The following is a 26197-nucleotide window of genomic DNA, read 5'->3' as shown; positions in this document are numbered from 1 at the left end:
CTATCGGTCTTCCTTCCGGAGTACCAGCAACATCCGGAGGTCACCCGTTTCTTACCATTACCATATAATGTGCAATTAAGGTTAATAAAGCCGCGCAACTTTGGGAAATGTCATGTTATTAACCCAAATTATCGCCTTATAGCGATAATGATTGCATAAATGGGAGAACTTCATTCAAAAACAATATGTCATGTGTATTACTGACACATACGTTGGTAAACTCGATCTGTGAGTGTACTAATAAGAAACACTTAAGTCTTGCGCAAGGCACTTGAACTTTGACAATCTGGCTCATCTGTTAAATAATATAAATAAGTCAACTAATTGTTTAAAATTGCGATACAAACTCATGGAGACAGCCAGTTAAATGTTTCTATCTCTATCTATATGTTCAGACTGGTATTTATATAGGTTTATACTTAAATATGCATGTCAATGTAACTTTATATTGTTGATAGCATATGACGTTAACCCTTGGGCAGTATTTTCTAATGCTGTCGTCTTCTCAACTATGGGCTTTTGTTTTTAAATTTAGCGTTAGGTTTTAATAAGAAGCATAAAGCCTTTCGGGGGCTACTGCAAAACCGCTCTAACATATAAATGTATACACTAATTATGCGATCACACACGTGCAACTGGTGAACGTTTTTTATGAAATGCTGCTTCTAAAATTTATATCCGCATGTTATATGTGTATACCATGATTTTTATGTTAACATTAATAGGATTGTATATTTTGTCGTATGATTCAATTGTATGATGTACACATGTATCTGTTTTAATTTGTGTTCATAGTTATATATTTAAATTATATTTGCAGTGTTTTATCGACATGCAAATGGCGTTGTATAACAATTCCAAAGAAGTGACTTTATGTTAATATTTTGATAAACAAAATAATACGCCACATCTCTAGACTGTTGGCGCAAACCTACATATAATTTTTTGTTAATTCATTGTTGAGGTTACTAACTGTGTGACATGAAATTATTATTTTAATACGCATCAATAAAGCAATAAACCAGCGTTTGTATACATACTTATTAGAATGTATCGTGTTACGATACCATTACATATATGTTGGAGTTTATACAATTCCATTTTATAAAGTCATCCATACACTACTTCAGTTTTTAAAGTATGTAACTAAACATCGCCGTTTTATTGAAGAACACACTCCAACAATATAAACGCACGTTTCCGTCAGTTTCAACTGCAGTTGAAATAACATAAAAACGGAATTAAAAAAATATATTGACACTTGCCATCAACATCTCACAAGTGGAGGGGTTGGTGCACTTAAGATAACGTGTATCGTTTTATGGAAGGCCATAACGACTGAGGTGACTACATTATTTAAAATGCTTTAGTCTTAAGGTTCATGAAACTTAATTATGAATTGCTACTTGTAATGTACAAATCATAAAACGTTTGGACCTTTGATATACGATGAACATTATTATAAAGTGTAAGTTTATGTAAAATATAACCAAACTCAGTCAATACAATAAGGTATACAGTGACACCTATGATTACATACTGTCAGTCGAATGCAAAGTATTGACATGCATCATTATTGACTAATAAGGAACATAATACTATCAATTCATGGTGTTCGGTGTTCGCGCAAATTCGTCAACGAATTAAGTGGCAGCTTCTGTTTAATTTCCGAATGCAATCACAAGGCAGTACATATAACGATAATTTATATGATAATATGTCCACTATATTGCAATTATGCACCAATATATATTTACATTTTATATCTTTTAAACAGTTTAATACACATGAAAATGTTGATTTAAAAATCTGACCGATGCGTCCAAACGTAACAATGATCCGAATTACTAACAATTTAATTGAGACAAACACAACACTAGTCACTCTCAATTACTTACTGATACTAAATCAGAACGACAGTTTTTCCATTGTTCGTAACCCACATTAATGATAAACTTATAATAAAGGTATCAAACTATGTTGATAGTATATCGTTATGTTATATTTGTGTTATAATATTTTTAATTGTTTAAAATTGTTTAATTATCTCAAGATACAAGGTCCCATTGATGAAACACGACATGCAAGTGTTTGTGTAGGTTAATGAGTGTACAAAACTAATACTTACACTCTTAAATATACTAATTGATAGTGGAATAAAACAATACCATATGCTTATAATGTGTACATCATTCTGATCAGATCCCGTCGAAGAACTTCAGAGTGATACCGATGTGAATGATTTAATCAGCTCTGCCTCATTTAGTTTTAATCGAATCATTAAATTGATCACACGTACATGACATTAGAGTATTGTTGATAAATTGTTCAGATCAAATCTCCCTACATGACAGTCCTAGATGCGTCCTTGAGCTCTACTGATATGATATACATGTTTAGCTGATGAAATTAGTAGTTTTAGTATAGTTATATGCGCTTAAAATTGCAATGCTCGGTTACAGGCACATTGTAATGACCGCTTCATATTTGTACACAATTAAGAGTCGAAGGTAAGTAGTATTTTTTAGTATTTTTTTAGTTGTTTGATCTAATAAAAAGCATGTTAGCACATTACATTAAGAATCTTCAATGTAAACATCTATTTTTTTCATATTCTTGATAATTTTTATTTGATAATTCAATCAAACAATGAAGCGTACATGTACATTGTTGTTTACGAATGCTATATGTGGTATATATGGGAGCGTTAGGACAAGAATAATATGTTTACATTGTTTAAGTGTAATGCTATTAGTTATGTTACATCTTAATCAATTCTAGGAAACACTCGTTAATTATGGTGTTTCTGCGTAGTTTAAACTGACTTTATTTCCTCATTTAGTCAAATTTAATTTCAGGACCGCGAATAAAGACAAACTGTGGCTCTACCAAATTGTGTTTACGTTTATACTGGCATCAACGACATTGAAAGGTAAATATGTTATTGCATATGTATATTTAATTTCAGGTATATAAATCTGATGTCGAATATAGACGTAAAATGGCGTTAATGCCTCGTCTTAAAAGTAAGCATGCGGTGAAGATGATGCGGGTTTATCTTAAAGCATTATTTTGTCGAAGTTACGTATTTATTATTGATAAAAACAATAAATCAACATATATTATGTCAAACTTAGACCGTATCGTGTACTTCTTGTGTTTGTTTACATCGGATAATTCATGAATGTCTGCGTATGATCCCTAAACAGTCAATTTTATTTGAGGTATTAATTTCAATTGGCCAAATACTTAAACACATATTTAAACTGGAATCGTTTTTTAATTAAACATACATGTTCTATGCTGGATAGCTATTTACTGTTTGTATTAATGACACATGTCTAAAATGACAGTTATAAGTAAAATACAAGAAAAACACAAAATAAATATGAACACACACATTTTGGTAAAGTCATTTGCTGAGAATAACGACAGGTCAATTAATAATCATGATGGGATTCAAATCTATGTAACAATGACCAGGAGTTAAAAAAATATTCGATCAAAAACTCGAAAACAATTTTTTTTTTATATAATAAGCTAGCACTATTAATGAATAAAATGCGACAGAAGCTTTAACTATGCAGTACAAATACGTTCATATAGTGTGAACATATTTACACAAAAGGCAGCTTGCACTTGTTGACTAATGTTGGGGACATATATGTATGCAATGTATTTGATGTGTTCACTACTGTAACAGGGAGATATATAGAGAAGACATTGGTTTCTTTTTTTACCGATGATAAACTATGCAACTTCTGCAGTGTAATAAGAGAAGTGAAAAGAACAAATTGTTATTTTCACCGGTGAAAAGAACAAACTTTCGCAACTCCTTTTCTATTTTTAGATTATCATAAATAATTGTATATATATTTTATATGATCACTAATGAATTAAAACCGACACTCCTCCGAATCCAAGGTATTTTCTTTTTATTTTATGCTTTGTCACGGTTTTTTTACATTGTAAAAGTGCTTATCTGGATAATTTTGATTGTATAATGACGTCATTTCGTCACACTAATGACGTCATTTTGTGTTTTGAAATGATTTGAGGCAGGCCACGAGATAAACTCAGCAAAAGGGAAACAGCTGTTAATTATTTTCTTGAAAAGGGGCATAAAAGAAACAGAAAATGTGTTCATGTCAGTGTAAGATCGTTTGTTATTTCACTCGTGATCACAGAGAAATAATATTTTCACTCGTGGCTGCGCCAATCTTTAAACTCTATTTTCTATGATCAAGAGTGAAATAACAAACGATCTTACACATAAACAAATATCCTCTATAAGATTTAGTAGAGTGTCGACAACTTTTTATGCATGGGCGATAGAGGACACATTTATAAGTGTGACTCAGTCATTAGTGAAAGTGTGTTTGGTTCGATGATCACGATTCCTTTAAACAAAAGTCAACACATCTTCTGTTAATGTTTAGGGATGTCTAATGTTTATTTATTTTATTTAGAGAATCTCATGAAATGCAACGTGTTAATTTGTTAGGTTATATTATACGGCCCTTTTGTTTCGCAGTCTATACTGGGGGACATATTGTTTTTGCTCTCTCTGTTTGTTGGTTTGTTAGATTGTTGTTTGTTTGCGTCAAACTTTAAAATTGGTCATAACTTTAAATAATTATATATTTTATTAAATAAATATACACTAAAATTGCACTTCATATGGTGACGCGTTAATATAATATGTTGACAAAGTGACTACATATATTTCTGTTTGCACACATAAATTTTTCATTTTGTTAAACATTAGACAATTAGGACGTTTCATAATATAAGCACGCGTACACACTAAAGACGAGAACTTGAAACTCTATGAAAGAACATATTTTTAATTATTATTACTCCTTTACTAGTAAACTAGACATATACGTGTTTGGTTGGATAGCAAGATACAAGATATACAAGATACACACATGTTTTCGGACCAAATAGTGTTATTGTACATTTCATGAACGCATATCTGAATCGAAGAAAATAAAGAAGGCGCATGTATAGTGGCCATGCATTACATTATAAAAAAAACACATACACACGATTTTAATTTAATAAACGACAAAAAGTAAACAGTTATAGCATAAGAGCGAGAGGTCGTGTTTAAATTCGTGCTTCTAATAACATATAACATAAGGTTGCTCAGATGAAATTTATATTGGACCATAATGCAGTTATGGCACACGCAGCACTCCAAATACCATGCGTTACAAACATCTTGCGATGATGACTCAAATCACACATGTATGACATTGCAGCTGACTGTATATATATCTAAACGTTTGAACATTGCGACACAAGTAAAGTAACATTAGGCGATAGCATAGCCTTTTAGAATAACGTGTGTTTCATTACACAGTTAACACGTTTAAAAAAATGTTTTCCAAACTAACAGAAAGGGCAATGTGTTGGTATATAACTGTTTGACTGCTACCTGGGGACTGAGTTAATTTATTAAACTACCAATTTTTTTTTGCGAATTATAACAAGTATAGACCATGACAGTGAACAGAATGAAAATAAATAATTTCTTAATAACAAATATTTAAAAACATAAAATATATTTTAACATTTGTGTATATACCGCACATTCTTTGAAAAAGTCGATGGTCGCTTGAAGTTAATGGATACCTTCTTTGTAAGCCAAATTGAATGTGTTGAAGAAATTTGGCTCAAGCTCCTTAATATGGAAAACAAATCAAATACACACAGGATGTTACAGAAACATCTAAATCGACTTCTATGAAATAACTTATTTTATACTAACAGAAAGTGAAACGTTTTCTACAATAAGCACAACGCGTGTAATAACAACGAATTCAGCAACCCATGAACGATCCACAACTGATGGTTATACTCCTAAACGTTCTTCTACCAATGGTTCTACCTCTGATGATTCTAGTCCAGATAGTACTATCCCTGAAAATACTCCCCAGGAAAAGTCAACTCCTAGCACTTTAACAACTGCCTACCTAGAAGTTTCTTCGGCAATGCATATTACCTTTCAAACTCCTCTCCCGCCAAAGCCTACGGATATTACTTCTGGTATTAATAAAAATGAACAGCTCCCAAATATTGAACTGATAATTATTAATTCTACTGAGTCGAACTTAGAATAAATAACATCCTTAAAACAAATACTATATGTGTATGTGTGTATGTGCTTGAACATCGCACTACGAGAACAACGATGCCGATGATTATGGTTAAGATATGTTTAGTAAATTTAATCGAATTGAACACGATAACTAATATGTATTTAAAGTAACAACACTGCCAATAAAAGTAAGATACTCATCTAAATGGATGATTATAGTCATACTTATATAGTAATAAAGTTACGAAAATAGAATTAGTATCTATGTTAATACCATTGAAGAAATCTTTGGGCTAAGAGAGTATTGCATGATTTTTATAAAACATTTATATACATGCAGATTGACCTAAACGTTATTGAATGTTTCACCTCATTACCAGCTGAAGGTATAGGTATCGATTTTTCAGTTGGTTTACTCTGCGCAGTCGGATCAGTAGTTGTCATTATTTAACTACGAAGAAGGTATTGTGCTATCAGTAAAGTTAAATCACCGCATATAAATATAAAATAGCTTAATTAACCATAGAAATGCAGTAAACTATGAACACACACGTAATCATGCTATTTTAACCTCATTGTCAGTAATGAACATTTGTTAAAAGCATGCCCAATATATATGGGTACGCGTTAGAAATAACAACTTCGCCAGAAATGGCAATGATTTCACGTGAAAAAGGAAATGAAATCGTATAGTTTTATTCAATTATTGCAATAAAATAAAAGCAAGTTTTGATATCAGAAAAGTATTACCATTTTCAAATACGGTATCGACTTCAAATATTGGCACTAAGACGTGTGTAAATGGACTAGAGCAACCATTTGAAGGACTGTTTGACAGAGATTAAATGAATACACACTACTCTGAACTGGACATGAATATCGATTCTGCTGACGACACGGCTCGCTATGACAATATAGAAATGGGCCAGAGTATTTAAAGTGAATCAAATAACAACAGCAATTCCGAATACTTTATGAACAACGTTTCCTAGAAACATGCTTTATATGACATCCTGAATGAAAAGTTATTAACATAGGTTATACAGCACGGAAACCATACACTTTTCTTCCTTAACTACATATTCTTGAGAGAAAAATGCAAAAAACAGCATTATACTGCTCAACTTAGTAATGGTATTTATGACGCTTGAAATATTATTCGTTTACACATTTTCTTTCTAATGATGTCAGTATTCATTATTCTTGTAATCTGGTGAGTGTGTCCTGCTTTGTATCTCCAGACTCTTCCGAATTTTTCCTGTATGCATTTGTACATATCCACAAGAACACGTTATGTAAAGAATTCCATTTACTTAGTTTAGAATAAGGTGCCCGAAGTTACTTTAACAACTGCCTACCTAGAAGTTTCTTCGGCAATGCATATTACCTTTCAAACTCCTCTCCCGCCAAAGCCTACGGATATTACTTCTGGTATTAATAAAAATGAACAGCTCCCAAATATTGAACTGATAATTATTAATTCTACTGAGTCGAACTTAGAATAAATAACATCCTTAAAACAAATACTATATGTGTATGTGTGTATGTGCTTGAACATCGCACTACGAGAACAACGATGCCGATGATTATGGTTAAGATATGTTTAGTAAATTTAATCGAATTGAACACGATAACTAATATGTATTTAAAGTAACAACACTGCCAATAAAAGTAAGATACTCATCTAAATGGATGATTATAGTCATACTTATATAGTAATAAAGTTACGAAAATAGAATTAGTATCTATGTTAATACCATTGAAGAAATCTTTGGGCTAAGAGAGTATTGCATGATTTTTATAAAACATTTATATACATGCAGATTGACCTAAACGTTATTGAATGTTTCACCTCATTACCAGCTGAAGGTATAGGTATCGATTTTTCAGTTGGTTTACTCTGCGCAGTCGGATCAGTAGTTGTCATTATTTAACTACGAAGAAGGTATTGTGCTATCAGTAAAGTTAAATCACCGCATATAAATATAAAATAGCTTAATTAACCATAGAAATGCAGTAAACTATGAACACACACGTAATCATGCTATTTTAACCTCATTGTCAGTAATGAACATTTGTTAAAAGCATGCCCAATATATATGGGTACGCGTTAGAAATAACAACTTCGCCAGAAATGGCAATGATTTCACGTGAAAAAGGAAATGAAATCGTATAGTTTTATTCAATTATTGCAATAAAATAAAAGCAAGTTTTGATATCAGAAAAGTATTACCATTTTCAAATACGGTATCGACTTCAAATATTGGCACTAAGACGTGTGTAAATGGACTAGAGCAACCATTTGAAGGACTGTTTGACAGAGATGAAATGAATACACACTACTCTGAACTGGACATGAATATCGATTCTGCTGACGACACGGCTCGCTATGACAATATAGAAATGGGCCAGAGTATTTAAAGTGAATCAAATAACAACAGCAATTCCGAATACTTTATGAACAACGTTTCCTAGAAACATGCTTTATATGACATCCTGAATGAAAAGTTATTAACATAGGTTATACAGCACGGAAACCATACACTTTTCTTCCTTAACTACATATTCTTGAGAGAAAAATGCAAAAAACAGCATTATACTGCTCAACTTAGTAATGGTATTTATGACGCTTGAAATATTATTCGTTTACACATTTTCTTTCTAATGATGTCAGTATTCATTATTCTTGTAATCTGGTGAGTGTGTCCTGCTTTGTATCTCCAGACTCTTCCGAATTTTTCCTGTATGCATTTGTACATATCCACAAGAACACGTTATGTAAAGAATTCCATTTACTTAGTTTAGAATAAGGTGCCCGAAGTTATGTCACTGCATAATGTTTAAACATGCTAAACTATTTCAAAGTATATTTTAAATCTACATGCATGTAGATGAATATTAATATCAATAATGAAAATAACTAGCAAAATTTCTTCTGAATAAATGTTTTTCGTGTGGTCAGTATTTGTGAGCACGATTTGCATGTCAAGCCAGGTTTATGTATAGTTTTTTACACATTTAAATATAGCGATTGGTTTGGTTTTTTTTGTAGCGTATGTTTAACAGTACATCAGTCATTTCGAATTCAACCCAATTCGAATTCGAAGTCCTTGTTTCAGTAATAACCATGTTGTAGCTCTATCACCTTACAACAACAGCTTATCCGACATGAAGAGTTCATCTTGCCATACACTATTGTTTTAAAACATAATCTTAGTGTCCACAGATGTATTAATGCAATGTCACCTGTTATTTCAGCTTTTAAATACAGGTATTTAAATATGAGTTACACATTTGCTCAAGGCTTTTGAAAGATGGGTAGGTTTTAACTTCCTTAATTAGATATTCAATTTCAATGTGCGCTTGATAACTTCCGCATTTCCTTCCAAACGAAACAAAAATGTATATACACAGATCATTAACCTTATTATAACAACCGGTAATTGGCAAGCTACATGTACTTCTTTGTTCTAACTGTGTCTGCTTTATACAGGTAACAAAATGGTACAGCTTTTACAGTATTATTCATGGTTTGTGTGATGAACATTACATTGCTGGTTGTGTTCTTACTTATTTCGTATTATTCACGAATATAGCGTTGCAATTAAACATAGTGTGCTTATCTTTACAAAAGCAAACTTAAATGCACCAATTATGTCATCACACATATTCAGGTTGCTTTGGTCCGTGTGTTTCGTGTGTGTATATTTCAGTTAAAGTGTGTATTTTTATTGTTTAATTTTAACATGTAACACACGTATTCATGTGTCCCTAGGACTCGGGTGATCCCGCATTCCCCTTTTTATAAGATGTACTTATGTTGAAAAAACTGATCCAACATATGCAGTTGCACAAGTTACTATGTGTTTGTCCTGGAGCATCAATGAATGTTTAGTAAAGCGCGGCACAGTTACACTTTTTCGTTTTTTAATTATCGGCCATACCTCCGGGTTTGCCGAAAAAATTCAAATAGATATAGTTATCGGCTCGTTCGCATGATGGCTAATATGCTTTCATACTTAAGCCCTCTAACAGCCGAAGTTTCAAACTATGACGAACGGAAAAACGGACAGACGGACGTATGAAACATCTAAGCTATATTCCGAACTGTTTGCTTAAAGTTTCATAAAGGGAGTACAGCCAAAAACAGAGAGAAATGAAATTATATTACAATAACATTCCAAAATATGTATTGTTCAAATATCAATTTGCTCATTAATGAAATTTTAGTAAAACTTTTCAGAATAATAAAACAAACACTTCCATAATATTTTGTGAAATATTGCGATTGGATATACACTATTTGGGATTATTAAAATTAATTAATTTCATTTAAAATAAATAGTATATCAAACCGGGGTTTTGTAAGGCTAATAATAATTGATCAATTACAATATTATGACTAGGGTAATTTCTATATTTAGCTGTGCGCGTATACTTACATATGACCACCATAATACAGGAAGTGAGGGCATGGTTGCAAAGGTTATGTATAAAGTGCGATCAAAGGACAGATCAAAGCTTTGCTTGTTTGCTTGTTAAATATAAATGTCTGACAATAACCAAATAAAAGGCAATGCAATTTGTTGCCGCTAATACTTGTAACAATCTGGCAACGGTTTACACTGATTTACATTCGGTGACGTATGAATAAGGGATGATAAAGCTCATATATTAAACTGGCTTATTTAATGAAACAAATTCAGTTCCTGCACTGGTTATCACAAAGTACCCTCTGTTGGCAAACATTTGTAGTCATTAGTGAATATATTTTCAAACAGGTAAATTCACAAAAGTTAATGCGTTCGCCTGTGCCCCAGTTAATGTGCAACTCACCTTGTATATACATATCAATTAGAATAACTTAGTCAATGAAGTACATGAACCAAACGTTTTTAACTTTTTGTGTTTCTTGTCGGGATCATATCCTACATGCACTCAAGCAATATATTTTAAGAACGCTGTGTATTTCAATGTGACGTCATAATTATGAATGTTATCATATTTACCACAACTCATTTGTAATTGAGCCCCAATTGATAAACTTCATCTTTAACTGCTTAGCATGTATATAACGAGATTTAACTCATTCTCATTTATAACACCGTACTCTTTGGAATGCTTGTACAACTTGATAAAATAGTTCAATCACAACAATTAATATTAGCATTGAGACTAAATATTAAATGTTGGATTCAAACACCAAATTGTAAATGCCTTAATTTATTTTTAGTAAATATGCCCTATTGTTACGTATAGTACCATATTTTTATACTTAAGTATTTACATATAACGTCGTCGGTTCAATTAAGGTACTATACAACAACGAGTATTACATTATGTATACTCGAGTTCAAATGTATAATCAATTTGTATTCCCATAGTGTTATTAAACAATAACGGATGTAAACACGAATTGAAATGAAACACACCATTTGTACCTTCAAATTAAGTTCATTCATTGATATTAAATTAGTTCACTGATAGTAGCATTCACTCACAAGGCGGTAAGTAATATAAAATAAGCAAATGTTAAGTGGAAGTTACCGTTGCGTCCATGGTGATATTTTATATTTGTATTACGGCAATAGGATTGTTCGTGGTTCAATTTGAATGTTAATGTCCGACACATCAGATATGAAATCATTAACCACAATTACCTATGGAGTATCATTCTTTGTCAATTACACTACATAATGCATCAACAACGGGCTCGATTCAACATCTCAACGCGGCATCATAAATGGGGATGTTAGTTATATGCATGCAAAGTACAACGGAACAGTACTACTAATGTTCAACGGGTTTTCGAGCCTACAAACCCTGTGTACTGGCGCCATGGTGTTACCAATAGACCAGCAAACCCTGTGTACTGGCGTCATGGTGTTACCACTAGACCACCCTGTGTACTGGCGCCATGGTGTTACCACTAGACCACCCTGTGTACTGGCGCCATGGTGTTACCACTAGACCAAAAACCCTGTGTACTGGCGCCATGGTGTTACCACTAGACCAAAAACCCTGTGTACTGGCGCCATGGTGTTACCACTAGACCAGCAAACCCTGTGTACTGGCGCCATGGTGTATCCACTAGACCAAAAACCCTCTTACGACCACACTATAGTGATTTTAAACGAAAACTTCTGCGGCCATAGACAGATAGAGATTAATAAACCTGGTGCTATTAAAATAGTAAGTTACTATCGCCGCCTCAGACGACCAGACATTGTGCTATGGTGATGTGTTACACGTCATTTTCAGCAAATCAACGCAGACGTTTGTATCAAGATATTTATTAACATTCTTGCATATTAAAGTATTAATAAAATATGTGTATGCTGGTATTCGAAGTTCAAACAACTGCATTGGTTTTCTAAAGTGCTTTAGGGCTTGGATTTCGATCGAATACTAGCTTATGACCGTAATAACTATATTGTAAACGGGACAATAATCCGTATTCTCGAGGTATAACAATACCCACTTAATAACAGGCACAACAATTTAAATTTAAATACAATCACTCACTAATAGTTTGCAACATCAACCATAAATGAATTGTTGTAATGCTAACCACATGCTTATAACTAAAGCAGTTTCAGTCAGTCATAATATGTCAACGTTTATATTGGCAGCAATTTCAAGTTTACGTATTGCAGAGGGCGCTTAAGATTTAAGACTTATAATTTAAGATATTTACATGAAGCATAACGCGATTCGCTAATAAAGTAGACGAAGACGGAAAAAACAATACAAATGAAAATAACTTTTATCCCCATATTTCAAATATTGTAAACATATATATAAATTAACAATAAATGACAATAAATTACTTTATCCAATATTCAAAATCAAGACAAAATTGTTTTGAACATTACACCGCTCCATACTTTTCTACTTATGTGTATGAGTGCAAATGTAATCTCGTTTGTTTTAATATATCAAGTAAAGATATTCAATGACTACAAAGATAAAGTACTTGATATCAATTATCACTGAGGACTTGCATACACACTAACGTAATACTTATAGTAACATGACAAACATATAAACGCTCAAATAAAACTAAAGATAGAATGGGTAATGCCCCTTACTAGAAGATTGAATTACTTAAACACTACACGCATTACGCAAGACACTATGTTCAAGCAAAGGTTGGAACATACACAATCCCGTTATTGAATTATGCTGCGATGTATTAAACAATTCCGTATAACACAATAAGCAAAACGTCATTCTAGTTCACACTTTCGAAAGTTGATACAGTTTACATACTCTATATACATTGTCGTATTTAAATAAATAAATATACACATGTTAACACACATGCAATTTTAACTAAATGTTTATTTTTAATCCTTTACAATATATTGGATTATGGTAAATATTTGCATTTATATTATTTGAATGTTAATTTCATTTATAAGCAACCACATTTATTAAGTAAATGTATACATTTGCAGATATGGTTTGTCGAGTACACCACAACTCAGTGCAATTTTATCAAACTTTCTATTAAAACATAAACCAGTTGAATAGTCCATCCCGCATATTCCATTACTTAAACTGAGAGACCTGATAAACTGACGACTAGGACTGATTTGATTGAGGCTACCTTCAATGGATGTCACATATATATTTCCAATAGGATCAGCGGCAATTTGACCTGGACCAACTAGATTTTCATGATTATATCCAAATACTTTTTCACCATTTAAGTTCAACGCCATTAGTTTATCGGACGAACAATTTGAAAGTATATACAAGAGGATACACGCATTTATAGTGCAAGATTGTCCAAACTCTATAACGTCTGAGCCCACACTAATTTCACAAAGCAACGTTCCGGTATTATTAAGAAGGTATATTTGCCCATTTTCCCATGCCAAACATATGTACTGGTTAAGTTGGTCATTTCTAGTAACATCGCAATATGGAATTCTTGTTTTGAGTTCTGTGACAACGTGCACATTTCCATTACGTAGTCGTGCAAACGCAATTTTTCCAGCATATGGTAAAGTAATCACCATTTCTGTCGGACCTGTTTTTGAAACTGACCAAGGAATAGAGTCACAATTGAATTTTGACATTACAAAGTCACTATCTTCGTTAATCACTAATAACGCATTCACTTTGCGTAAAGATATAACGATGAACTTATCAATCCATATGCATGAACGAGGTTCGAGATATTTTGCCTTGTCAAACATGGGTATAATTCTTAAATTTGTATTAGATTTAAGCTGTAGAATTCGCTCCGTATATGGTTTATAATGACAGCTATCGATATCGGAGCCTGTCTCCCTTACATCACAAGCGAAGTCTTCAATTCTCAAGGCATTCTTTATGCCCATCAGTAAACTATCAAAAGAGGTATCCTCAACACATTTAAAGCTATATTTGCCTTTATTGTTCTCCTATTCATCTACGGTCGATTTTAGACGACATACCGATTCCTTTTCAATCTTTCGCTTTAGGAGAAGAACGTGTTCATTAGTTCCAAATTGTTCAACGTTTTCAATAAAAGCTAACTGCTGTTTGATGTGATTTAAAAACTGTCGTGACTGTTCATTGTTTGTTTTTATTTTTTCTCCTATCACTTTCTTCTTATCAGCAATAGATGATAACACTTCATTCTCAAGTTGCGTATACATGTTCAACAGTTTCTGTTTGACAGTTTGAAGTGATGATACGACTTTACTTTTCATTTCATATACCAATTCTTCATGTTTGCGTTCATGTTCTAAAAGACTCTCGCTTTGTTGTTGCAAGTCATGCAACACTGTCTTCAATCCGGTACAATCAACTTTTATGTCATGCACCATATCAGACAGTACCTTAACTTCCTCACACTTTCTATGATCAGCCATAGCACACTTATTACAGCACGACATATCGTGGTCTTTACACAGGGAAACCACTTCTTGCTTTTCGTGATTCGGACAGGCAATCAGGTTCTTTAGAAATTCATGTATTTCCTTCGGAGGTACATCCGCAAAGTCAACCAACTTGTGGTGCTTGGAAACCTTTATCCTTGCATGATCCTGTTTACAATGACCACAAAGTGGTTCCTCACATTCTCTACAATATACAACTCCCACTATTTCGCCTTTATCCACCAAACAGGGTCCGCATAAGTATTGTTTGACTGACATTTTAAGTGCACTGTGAAATAAAATCACGTCCATGTATGCATATGTTAAATCGAAAGTAGGGAACAAAATACCTGGCGTGTACAAACCCATCAGTTTATCGACACGACTGCCACCATTTTGGGTAATACTACCTGACGATCGATTTACACCTTCATCAGCGAAAAAAACATCCTCTTAAATCATGTAGATCTTGTACAGCGGTGTTTCCCCTCATATGATTAGTTTTACACTCAATTACATTTTGAAGGGAAGAAAATTAATTATACAAATACAAATTTATATAAACCATACTTTTAAAGTTGTTTGTTTAATGATATTATTAATGCCAAACCTATTTATATCGCTTCAACGATCCAAACTGTAATGTTTACTCGAACTTGTTAGGGAAGGAAACAATGTGCCCATGAAGGCATTGATAAAGACTATAGAGATTTTTTAAAACTTTCGCATTTTTTATGTCCAAAAACGGATTTCGGCTAGAATTCGAAGCGAATTTTAAATTTATCAAAACCTTATTTATGTTTTTTTTTCATATATCAGTTATTCTGGTATGTTGGTATAGGTTTTTTTATATAAAAACCGTGCATCTGTTGTTAGAAAAATTATTAGACCGTTGAAATAGTCCCCAGTTGTAAGGGTTATGTAAACACGACCGTGAACAAAATTTGAGGTTGTATAAATAAACATAAATTGTAATCATTTAGTACAATATATTACCGTACAACCATTGACGGTATATAAAGTTATTTTAATTTGAACAATCGCCGAAAAGGACGTTATCTAATATGACGTTACATGTGCATAATTGGCTTACTTTCATACCGGAAGAAGAATAATACATTTGAACCGCGAAGTTTATCGGAGTTTGTTGTCTTTTTGTATTTGCTGTACGTTCACTTCAGAACATTTATTGGGGAATAGTTCTAACCCCCTTTGAACTGACAAAGAAACACAAGAACCACTTATTAAAGGCCTCTGCGTTTCAAGTGTTTTCTTACTGACATCTACATCTTGTATGGGTTTGTAAGATCAATAAGGAACATATAGGACTATCAAGTCGTTTTATCTCTATAAATAGTTACCACTTTTCGTAATGAGATGGTTAAATGAACAAATTACACTCTATCTTCTTGATATTAAAGTGGCAGTTCGCGGAATAGACCGTTGTTTTGAATATAAATCGTATAGCGAGAAATAAACTTTACAGAAATTCATTGGAATATATTTTTAATCGGAGTTGACATCGCAAACCTGGTCAAAATCGGTTTAAATCGATAAAATAATATATAAATGATCATAAATACGTGCAATAGGCAAACATCATTGCAGCGTCGCGAGTTATGATAATTATATCTATATTTAGCTTTCGCTAAACATTATTAGCATATGAAAAATAAATACATAAACTTAGCAAAAACGTAGCGTTGCACCTCAGTTTCCGTCTGTAACATAAGTATTTGCATCTGTTCTTACCTTCTCTCCGCTAAATTCGCACGTATCCGCAATTTTGTTTGTTAAGGTTTGAATTAACGTGTCGAATCATGAATATTAATTAGGTCGTTTTCGTACTTAACCTACTCGACCCCAAAAATAATAATTGCCATATTGTTTGTTTTCAACCGATTTCAACCGAATTATCAGTGATATCCTCAATAAAACAATGGTTTCTTTTGAGAGATTCCATTTTAATTCAGACTCAATCTCATTTTTAGTTTCAGAGGACAGTAACACAAAATCGTGGATTTCATTCACATTAACGTGGATGTAATCGTGACGTGTTCATCATACCGTCGTAAGCATAGAACCAATAAGTTTTAAATACAAGCATCAAAAAGAATTTAGAACCAGCACATGCGCTTTGTGTTCAAAGCGCTTGTATGCCAAATAATTTGTATTTAAGTACATATCGTGTCATACTTGGTATAGATTGATACGATACCAACATTGAAATGATTTAATAATTTTCAGATTCATTTCGGACATTGTATAATGCTTTAAAAAGAAATTAATATGTCTAAATGTAGGAACATTAAGATATATGGTTGTTATAATATCCATGTGGGAATGTCTACGGCTTTCGAGTGGTTAGGGTAAAATGTACAACAATACCAGTGAGGCTTTCGACATATACACACTATGCTACTAATTCAAGTTATCGCTGAAAAACATTATACACGCTTTAGACTTTCACTATATTCGGTGATTATCGATAAACGAAAACATACTTGTATCATGTTTCTAACCCACAGGTGCTATTTTGAGTGTTCAAAAATATTGCCTGCATTCTTAATTTTTAAAATAACTTAAAATAATTTGAAAATTATTATAAATTCGTCAGACTGTGAACAAGTCCCTATATGTTTACATTAAAATGTAAATCACGGTGCAAATCAAAACGTGAATGCCTATATACTTAAAGATGTCAAACAATATTAGTTATGAAACACATTCCGAATGAACTAATCTTGAAAAACTATCAAAAATATCCAGTCAGCAAGATTCAAACATGATAATTTGGTCTAGCGGGTTTCTGCGTTTCATTGAACCGGAACATAAGATAGTCGGTCAACCGACATAGTTATGATGACCAATGAGAAAACGTAAACAGCGTGTTTGGTAAGTTTTGAATTTTTTATTTTTCCAAAAAGGAGTCTAAGTTTGACAATCGAATAGAGCAGTCACGTTTTCTTGTCGTGGCGGCCATATTGTGCTGCAAAATCGTACTTCACGAACGCTTAGCAAGCGTTGTATTAAAAAGTATTTCAAAAGAAATAAATCGCAATAAAAAGAGAAAAGAACTGTGTGTGCTATTGTGTGTTCTCAACGAACAATGTGTAAGTACGTTACAGTCCGACTATAATAGTGTTATATACATACTATGCTATAAATATTACAAAATACGTTAAATATATGGGACTTTTCTCAAGCAATCATTTAAGTTTAACAATATTGGTAAGCATTTACTTTTAAGCATTCCTATTGACATGATCGCTTTTGGTTAGGAATACTAAACTTATAACGTCTTTGAAATGTTTTAATTAACGTGTTTTCGTGATTCATACTTTATAATAGGGTAGGGCAATAATACAACACAAATGTTTAATTCCCTTCTTGTTTTCTACCACAAATACTTCTCAAAATAAAAGTAATCATCACCATCAAAGTCAGCATCATTATCTGTATCATTACCGTAGTCGTCACAATCATCATCAACATCATCATTGTCGTCGTCGTCTTCCTTCTCCTAATCATCCTCATTATCATCCTAAGCATCATCGTAACAATCATCATCACCATTGACTTTGTTGTCTACGACATCGATTTCGTTGTAGTCAATAACGGCAGCATCAACAATTTATAAACAATACACATCGTTTCGACAGATGTTTCTGCTACTGCGTGCACTGTTAGCAGTACGGAAGGTAACGGGATTGAAACGCCTACTGTGACAAACTGACTCTCGTGTGCAGGTGCATGGCCTTTGCAACGGAGTCCGGCGCAACACGTCCAGTGACTTGTCGGCATTGTTTACTTTTCTTTACATTTTATTGTGTTACGCATTATCGCCTTATTTTTACAGATTTTCAGTCATGGTACATTGGTTATTTAAACTACGCTTTTCTGCAAAACTATGCCCATCTAAACGGTGTTCTGAGGCATGATAAAATGCAACACAGCAAATATTAAATAAGTTTCGTAAGTGAAGTTATATAGTTAGTAAAAAGGAATACCTGCGTCAAATTATATCACATTACTTGTTAAACATATCCAATACGTTTATCCAAAAATAATATCATATAATACATTATGTGATATTTTATACATTCTAAACAAAATATATATTAAATAAGATTACATAACTTATTTTCTAAAACTATCGATCATTATATGAGCAACAATTGAAACAATATGTACCGTGTGAAAATGTAAGATTTAATATTGCATGTAGTTGTTTCACTTCTTAAATGGAATAATATGTATATCAGCATATACCGCCTCTTACGTCTGTGTCCCATTGGATGTAAACTCGGAATGCTCTGCTACCGGCACCTCTAACGTCTACACCCCTCTGGATGCCAACTCGGAATGCTCTGCTACCGGTGCCTCTTACGTCTGCACCCCTCTGGATGCCAACTCGGAATGCTCTGCTACCGGCACCTCTTACGTCTGCACCCCTCTGGAGGCCAACTCAGAATGCTATGCTACCGGCACCTCTAACGTCTGCACCCCTCTGGATGCCAACTCGGAATGCTATGCTACCGGCACATCTAACGTCTGCACCTCTCTGGATGCCAACTCGGAATGCTCTGCTACCGGCAGCTCTAACGTCTGCACACCTCTGGATGCCAACTCAGAATGCTATGCTACCGGCACCTCTAACGTCTGCACCCCTCTGGATGCCAACTCGGAATGCTATGCTACCGGCACCTCTTACGTCTGCACCCCTCTGGATGCCAACTCAGAATGCTCTGCTACCGGCACCTCTAACGTCTGCACTCCCCTGGATGCCAACTCAGAATGCTCTGCTACCGGCACCTCTAACGTCTGCACCCCTCTGGATGCCAACTCGGAATGCTCTGCTACCGGCACCTCTTACGTCTGCACTCCTCTGGATGCCAACTCGGAATGCTCTGCTACCGGCACATCTTACGTCTGCACCCCTCTGGATGCTTACTGGGAATGCTCTGCTACCGGCAACTCTAACGTCTGCACTTCTCTGGATGCCAACTCGGAATGCTCTGCTATCGGCACCTCTTACGTCTGCACTCCTCTGGATGCCAACTCAGAATGCTCTGCTACCGGAACCTCTAACGTCTGCACCCCTCTGGATGCCAACTCGGAATGCTCTGCTACCGGCACCTCTAACGTCTGCACCCCTCTGGATGCCAACTCAGAATGCTCTGCTACCGGCACCTCTAACGTCTGCACCCCTCTGGATGCCAACTCGGAATGCTCTGCTACCGGCACCTCTAACGTCTGCACCCCTCTGGATGCCAACTCGGAATGCTCTGCTACAGGCACCTCTTACGTCTGCACCCCTCTGGATGCCAACTCGGAATGCTCTGCTACCGGCACCTCTAACGTCTGCACCCCTCTGGATGCCAACTCGGAATGCTCTGCTACCGGCACCTCTAACGTCTGCACCCCTCTGGATGCTTACTGGGAATGCTCTGCTACCGGCACTTCTTACGTCTGCACTCCTCTGGATGCCAACTCAGAATGCTCTGCTACCGGCACCTCTAACGTCTGCACCCCTCTGGATGCCAACTCGGAATGCTCTGCTACCGGCACATCTTACGTCTGCACCCCTCTGGATGCTTACTGGGAATGCACCAATGACAAGTGTCAGTGCGTGGCTTCAACCCAACTGATGGGAAACGAAGGGAAATGTGCAAAAAGTATGCACATAATTTGAAGCTAAGGCAGCTGTAAACAAATGACCAGTTTAATGTTGATTGAAATCCATATCTTGCATGTTGATAACTTACAATAAATACATAATTTAGCATATCAAATAAAAAAAAAATACTACCACTTGTGCAATAAACATATTACAACACTAATAAGTAAACATATTAAGTCAAGAATCACACTAGAAGAAACTATTTCCTTCAAGGCCCCACCCATTGTGAATATAAAAATGACTAAATGATGCACCCCGCAATTGCGTTTACAGAAATTCATTCATTATTTGTTACGAAATATTTAAAATGTGGTTGGTTTCAATTCGTTTGTAGATATGTTGTTATATGAATTGATCTATGCATTTATCGGGTTTGAAAAATTGATTAAATTAATCTGACTACCTCTAGCTTCACACCAGTTATATATACATTTTGTATTTTGCTTTATTTTCAGAATGCACACAAGCTATAGATTTTACCGATACCAACTCGGAATGTTCTGGAACAAGCAACACTGCTAAATGCCTGTGCAGGATACAGCCTGGGAAGCAGTGGAACCTGTATCTCTGGTAAATATCAAGCTTCCACCTACATTGCGGGTGATCTACCCAGATGTTGAGGCACTTATACGAATCTTACTGACAATGCCAGCTACAAATGCCACAAGCAAGAAGACGTCCTCTACGCTTCGGAGAATTAAGACATATCAGAAACGCACAATGTCCCAAAGTAGACTCAACAACTTATGACTTTGTACGTTCACAAACAAAGAACGGTCGCTCTTGACTTAACTTAAAGTGCATAGGAGTTCGTTGCTCGAGGAGAAAGGCGCAGCTCTGTATTTGGAAAAAATTAAAGGTGTAACAGCACTGCAACTTAGCAATTAAACAAACTATTTTCAAACTATTTTCCCTAGTTTATCGCATTTAATAATAATATGGAGCCTGGTGCGGCGCCGTTTTACTTAGTAATATCGTGAACTTTGGCCTTAACAATCTCCCAGATGTCACGATTTAGCCTTCATGTTTCAAAACAATATTTACGGGGGCGGGGCATGCCTCCGGATCCCCTAGTAGTTTCGCGCTTTCGGCGCTCGCAGGCCTTAAAGCCTGACCACTTTGAAAAGTCCGACGACGGCCCTGCGAACAAAATATGTAGGAATATAACAATACAGATGTTTTTGATAATATTCTTTATTTCGTTTTTCTAAATTATCCCATGTTTTAAGGGGCACCGTTGAAGCCAGCGTTGGTTTAGCGTTGGTTTAACGGTAGCGAGCGGTAGCAAGCGTTGGCTTAGCGGTGACGCGAGCGTTGAAAGAGTGGCGTTCTGCGCATGCGCGCGTCGGCTCGGCGGGAGTTTAAAGTTGGTATAGCGGCAAACCGCTTCTAACTACGGAACTGAACGGATCGCTTTGATAGACGTTCTGATAATTTTTGATAGAAGTCGATAGTTGAAGTTCATCATGCCAAGTAGACAAAAGAAGTGGACAGCTGGATATGGAGAGGCAGCAGCCTCCAAGAAGATCATTACTGAGTAGGCAGCTGAACCAATGGAGTCAGATAAAAATTAGTACCCCACTAGTTGTGTCAAGAAATATTCAACACCTGTGAAAAACACTGTTACGTATTTTACTACAGCATTTTTAATTCATAATTTATGTGTTATATTTTGCAGAGACCAGTTATGCCACACCAGAATCCACTGCTAGCACAGCCACTGTTAACACAGCCACTGCTGCAACAGCCCAGGCAGGGACAGCTATTGATGAAGGTAATCACCAATAGAAATATTAAATTTAGTGATGATGATACTAATAATAATAATAACCATAAACTTTCAATCACGTTGACATTGTTCATTTAATATTCATTTGTTATATTTTGCATAGACCAGTAATGCCACACCAGAATCCACTGTTAGCACACCCACTGCTAACACAGCCACTGCTACCACAACCCAGGCAGGGGCAGCTGCTGATGAAGGTAATCACCAATGAAAATGTATGAAATGTAGTGATAATGATAATAATGAGAATAATTATCTTTCAATTACGTTGACCTTGTTTATTTATTATTCATTTGTTATTTTTTGCAGACTCTGATGACGAGCCCGAGAAGGCCCTGACACAGGACCAGCCTGACAATGAGGAAATACCCCCCGGTGATGACCAATCTGAGGAGGGCCGTGCTACTGCTGTTGCTGAAGGTAATGTTAATGTGAAAATATGCAATGAACAATCAATACAAAATGATCTTAATAATATATGTTTCAATTATACATACTCTGAACGGGACGATGAGCAGCGCCAGCCGCAGAAGAAGACTCGTTGCAAGGCCCTCCTGCTCGACAATGGCACTCAGGAGCAACTCATCGAGTGGGTCCGGGAGCACGAACTTTTCTGGAGGAAGGGGGCCACCGACTACAAGGCTACAAAGAAGAAGACGTAACTTTGGACCAGGATGGCAAGAGAACTGAACGTTGAGGAGGAGCTTAAGTTCTCAGGACATGGTGGAGTCAGTCCGGGACCTCTACGCTAAGCTTATCTGCAAGAAGTCTGGCCAGGCTGCAGCGAACTTGACGGACAGAGAACTGTTCAGCCAGAGGAACTGCGCTTGCCCAGGAAAGGCCAGCCGCTTAGAAACATACCCCTCACACAGGAAACTTAAGCAAACCAGCCTCCAAAAGCCTAGCCCTCGGCCTCGACCAGCATCTCTCGCAAGCCTTCCCACGACGTCGAGGAACAGGAAGAGGACGACGGTTACCTCTCGCTCATTGAAACTCAAGCGGCACTCACGAGGTCCCAGGGCACCCCACCTCCACTAGCTCTCTCTTCCACCACCACCAGACCACGCCGTCCGCCACCAGAGCCGAGCCTGAAGACGCCCCTGCGATGCTGGAGATGAGAGATAGTATGAAGGCTACCAAAGCCCTCCTGGAGAGACTGGTCCAAGCCCTGGAGATCAGCCATGCACGACAGCCCTTCATCACGTACATGTCCCAGTCTCTCCAACAACTACCTGAGGCCCAGTACCAGCTCACAGTATAGAGAATGACGGCCATCCTCCACGAGATGCAGTGACCCATCCCCACCCCTCCCTCTAGCTCAACCACCTCTAGCATCAGTACCTTCACCCTCACTCACCTTCTACCAGCAGCGGCCGCATTGCTACCAGCCCCAGACTCAGCATTACGGCTTCCAGCAGCAGCCTCAGCCTGAGCACAAGCCTCAGCACTTCCAGCAATCTTCCACCCCAAGGAGCTCCAGCGCAGGAATCATGTTGTCAGACATGCCGAAGTTTTACTCCTATAACTATGACCGAGCCAACATGAGCGCCGTCAGCGAAGGGTGGATTCTCCGGGACCTTCAAAGGCAGGATATAAATGCTAAATCCATACCAATCCCCGCCACAGCTCAAGTGACTGATGATTTACTGGCAGAGATAAAGGCCACCGTTGAGGAGAATCGAGACTGCTTGTGATGTGTTGAAGGGACTGCTCAGTTATTTCATGTGATTTTTGTTTAAGGGATGAGCTGGCAAGCTGTTTTGATGTTAATTGTTTTTATGTGCACTTGTGTGTTTGGGTGGTCTCAACAGTTTTTAGCTTTAATAAACAGCATTTTTATTAAACTATTCTTGACTACTTTATTTATTGGAATTTCTAATTTTAAACAAACCCTTCAAGTATTAAACAAGACATGTTTTCATGCGCTCTTCATGAGTGAGCTTTCTGGTGTTGTACGGCTTCATGAGGTAGGTCCGCAGTGAGAAGGCGTCATCTCCTATAATGAAGTAAGGCACATTCTGATTGTCATTGGGTAGGGGGTCTGGCTGAGGAAAGGCATGAATCCTATTCTTGTCCAGCCCACGATGTAGATCACTTTCATTGTAGATCTGAGGGTCTGAGGATGAGCATGAGATTGCCTGAGACGTCAATGTAGGTGAACTTGTAGTCAACATCCACCATGGCACACAGGATCACGCTTTAAAAGCCTTTGTAGTTGTAGAATTCTGAGCCAGAGTTAGGAGGAGCTTTACAGGCCACGTGTTAGCCATCAATGGCACCAACTGTGTGGGGAAAGTTCCATCTCTGGTACCATTTGTCAGCCAGGTCTCTCCATCCTTGTTCAGTTGTGGGGCAAAACAACAATTCATATGCGTACTCCTCAATGATGGCCTTTACCACTTCTCTTACTACCACACTGATGGTGTTGTGGGGAACCCTCCAGGCGTATTGCATGTTTCTGTAGGTGTTACCAGAGGCCAGGTGCCGTAGGGTGATTGCCACATTGAGACAAGTTTCCAGGCTTGGTCGGTAATTGGTATTTTGATTGGTCAATAGGGGGGTCAGCGTCTGTACAACTTCACCAAACATGGCTGGTGGCATCCTTATAAAGTGATGGAAGTCTCGTGGATCCTCATTCCTCAGCTCCACCATCAGCTTGTAATACAGTCCAGGTTCAGGCCTTCTCAGTATCCACTGTCTGACCCACACAACTCTGTCTCTCCTTCTTCTCTCTCTTCTCCTTATGTCAACAGCTTGTTGCAATCTGAGGAGGTTCTGATTCTGCTGCTGGACTAGTTCACCAATGACAACAAGTCTCACAGCATCCATGGTAGAACACTTTTACTGTAACTGAGCAAATTAAAATCAGGTCTGCACTCAACGGTAGTTCGATTTAAAATGGACTCCTGACTCATTGCTCTCCGTATTTATAGCCAAATTTTGGTCTCGCTCCAACAGCTCAATACCAACGCCAAACCAAAGTTCATCACTGCAATGGATCGCTACTTCAACGCCCGACACCGTTCCAGCAATTCCGTTTCCGTTCGAAAAACGCTTACAATCGCTCCACCAAACATTGTGAAACGTTTAATCGCCGCCCGGGCAAAGCTTAAAAGCAGCGGTTGTCCAGCAATCAAGATTTCTGCGTTGGCCTTGCGGACCTAAGCGTCCACGAACTTGCGTCTAGCGGTGCCAAACTTTGACTGAGCGTTGGTGGAACGGTGGTGAACTTTGTCGGAACGGAAAATTGCCCGCTTCTCACCGCTCGCAATATGTTGTGCAGCTCAAAACTTTCTGAGCGGTAGGAGGAACCATCAGCGGTGACCGAGCGTATACGGCGTTGCCTTAACGGGGGCCAACTTCTGTTTAACGATCGTGAACGGTCGTGAACGGTAGCGAGCGGTGATGATTGTCAACGCTCCAGGAACGCTCAAGCAAAGTTCCGGCGGTGTGACCGGGCCTTAATTAGATTTTTTTTTAACAAGGTATCTTTTCACAGATTTTGGGAGGTATTGAAGTTTGTCATTAGATGATTTTATTGATAAATGTAAACATTGGATCTAAAAAGCTAGAGTAAAAAACAAGAGAAAAAAACACCCTCAACTGGTCTAAGTAAAAGTCTATCGCTTAGACCACTCGGCCATCCGTGCTCATATAATGTTTGATGTATTTTATACTTTATATAAGCAATTCTCGCAATGTCACAAAATATAACGACAGCAACAGAACTCTCCAAATTATTCAAT

General features: G+C 36.5%; 1 protein-coding gene across 1 annotated transcript in view; it reads left to right on the top strand.

Annotated features, from left to right (window-relative positions):
- Nucleotides 1–23113, top strand: part of LOC127859660 (uncharacterized) — a 45790-nt gene extending 22677 nt beyond the window's left edge. Inside the window, exons 8-11 of the mRNA XM_052397166.1 lie at nt 19245–20657; nt 22341–22436; nt 22574–22648; nt 22761–23113. Coding sequence (XP_052253126.1) covers nt 19245–20657; nt 22341–22436; nt 22574–22648; nt 22761–23113 — 1937 coding nt within the window. The remainder of the gene's footprint in view (nt 1–19244; nt 20658–22340; nt 22437–22573; nt 22649–22760) is intronic.
- Nucleotides 23114–26197: the final 3084 nt, after the last annotated feature.

The sequence above is a fragment of the Dreissena polymorpha genome, chromosome 15, assembly GCF_020536995.1.
Source record: "Dreissena polymorpha isolate Duluth1 chromosome 15, UMN_Dpol_1.0, whole genome shotgun sequence".
Taxonomy (NCBI): Eukaryota; Metazoa; Mollusca; class Bivalvia; order Myida; family Dreissenidae; genus Dreissena; species Dreissena polymorpha.
The sequence above is the reverse complement of the archived record's forward strand: the minus strand, read 5'-3'. Positions and strand labels throughout refer to the sequence as shown.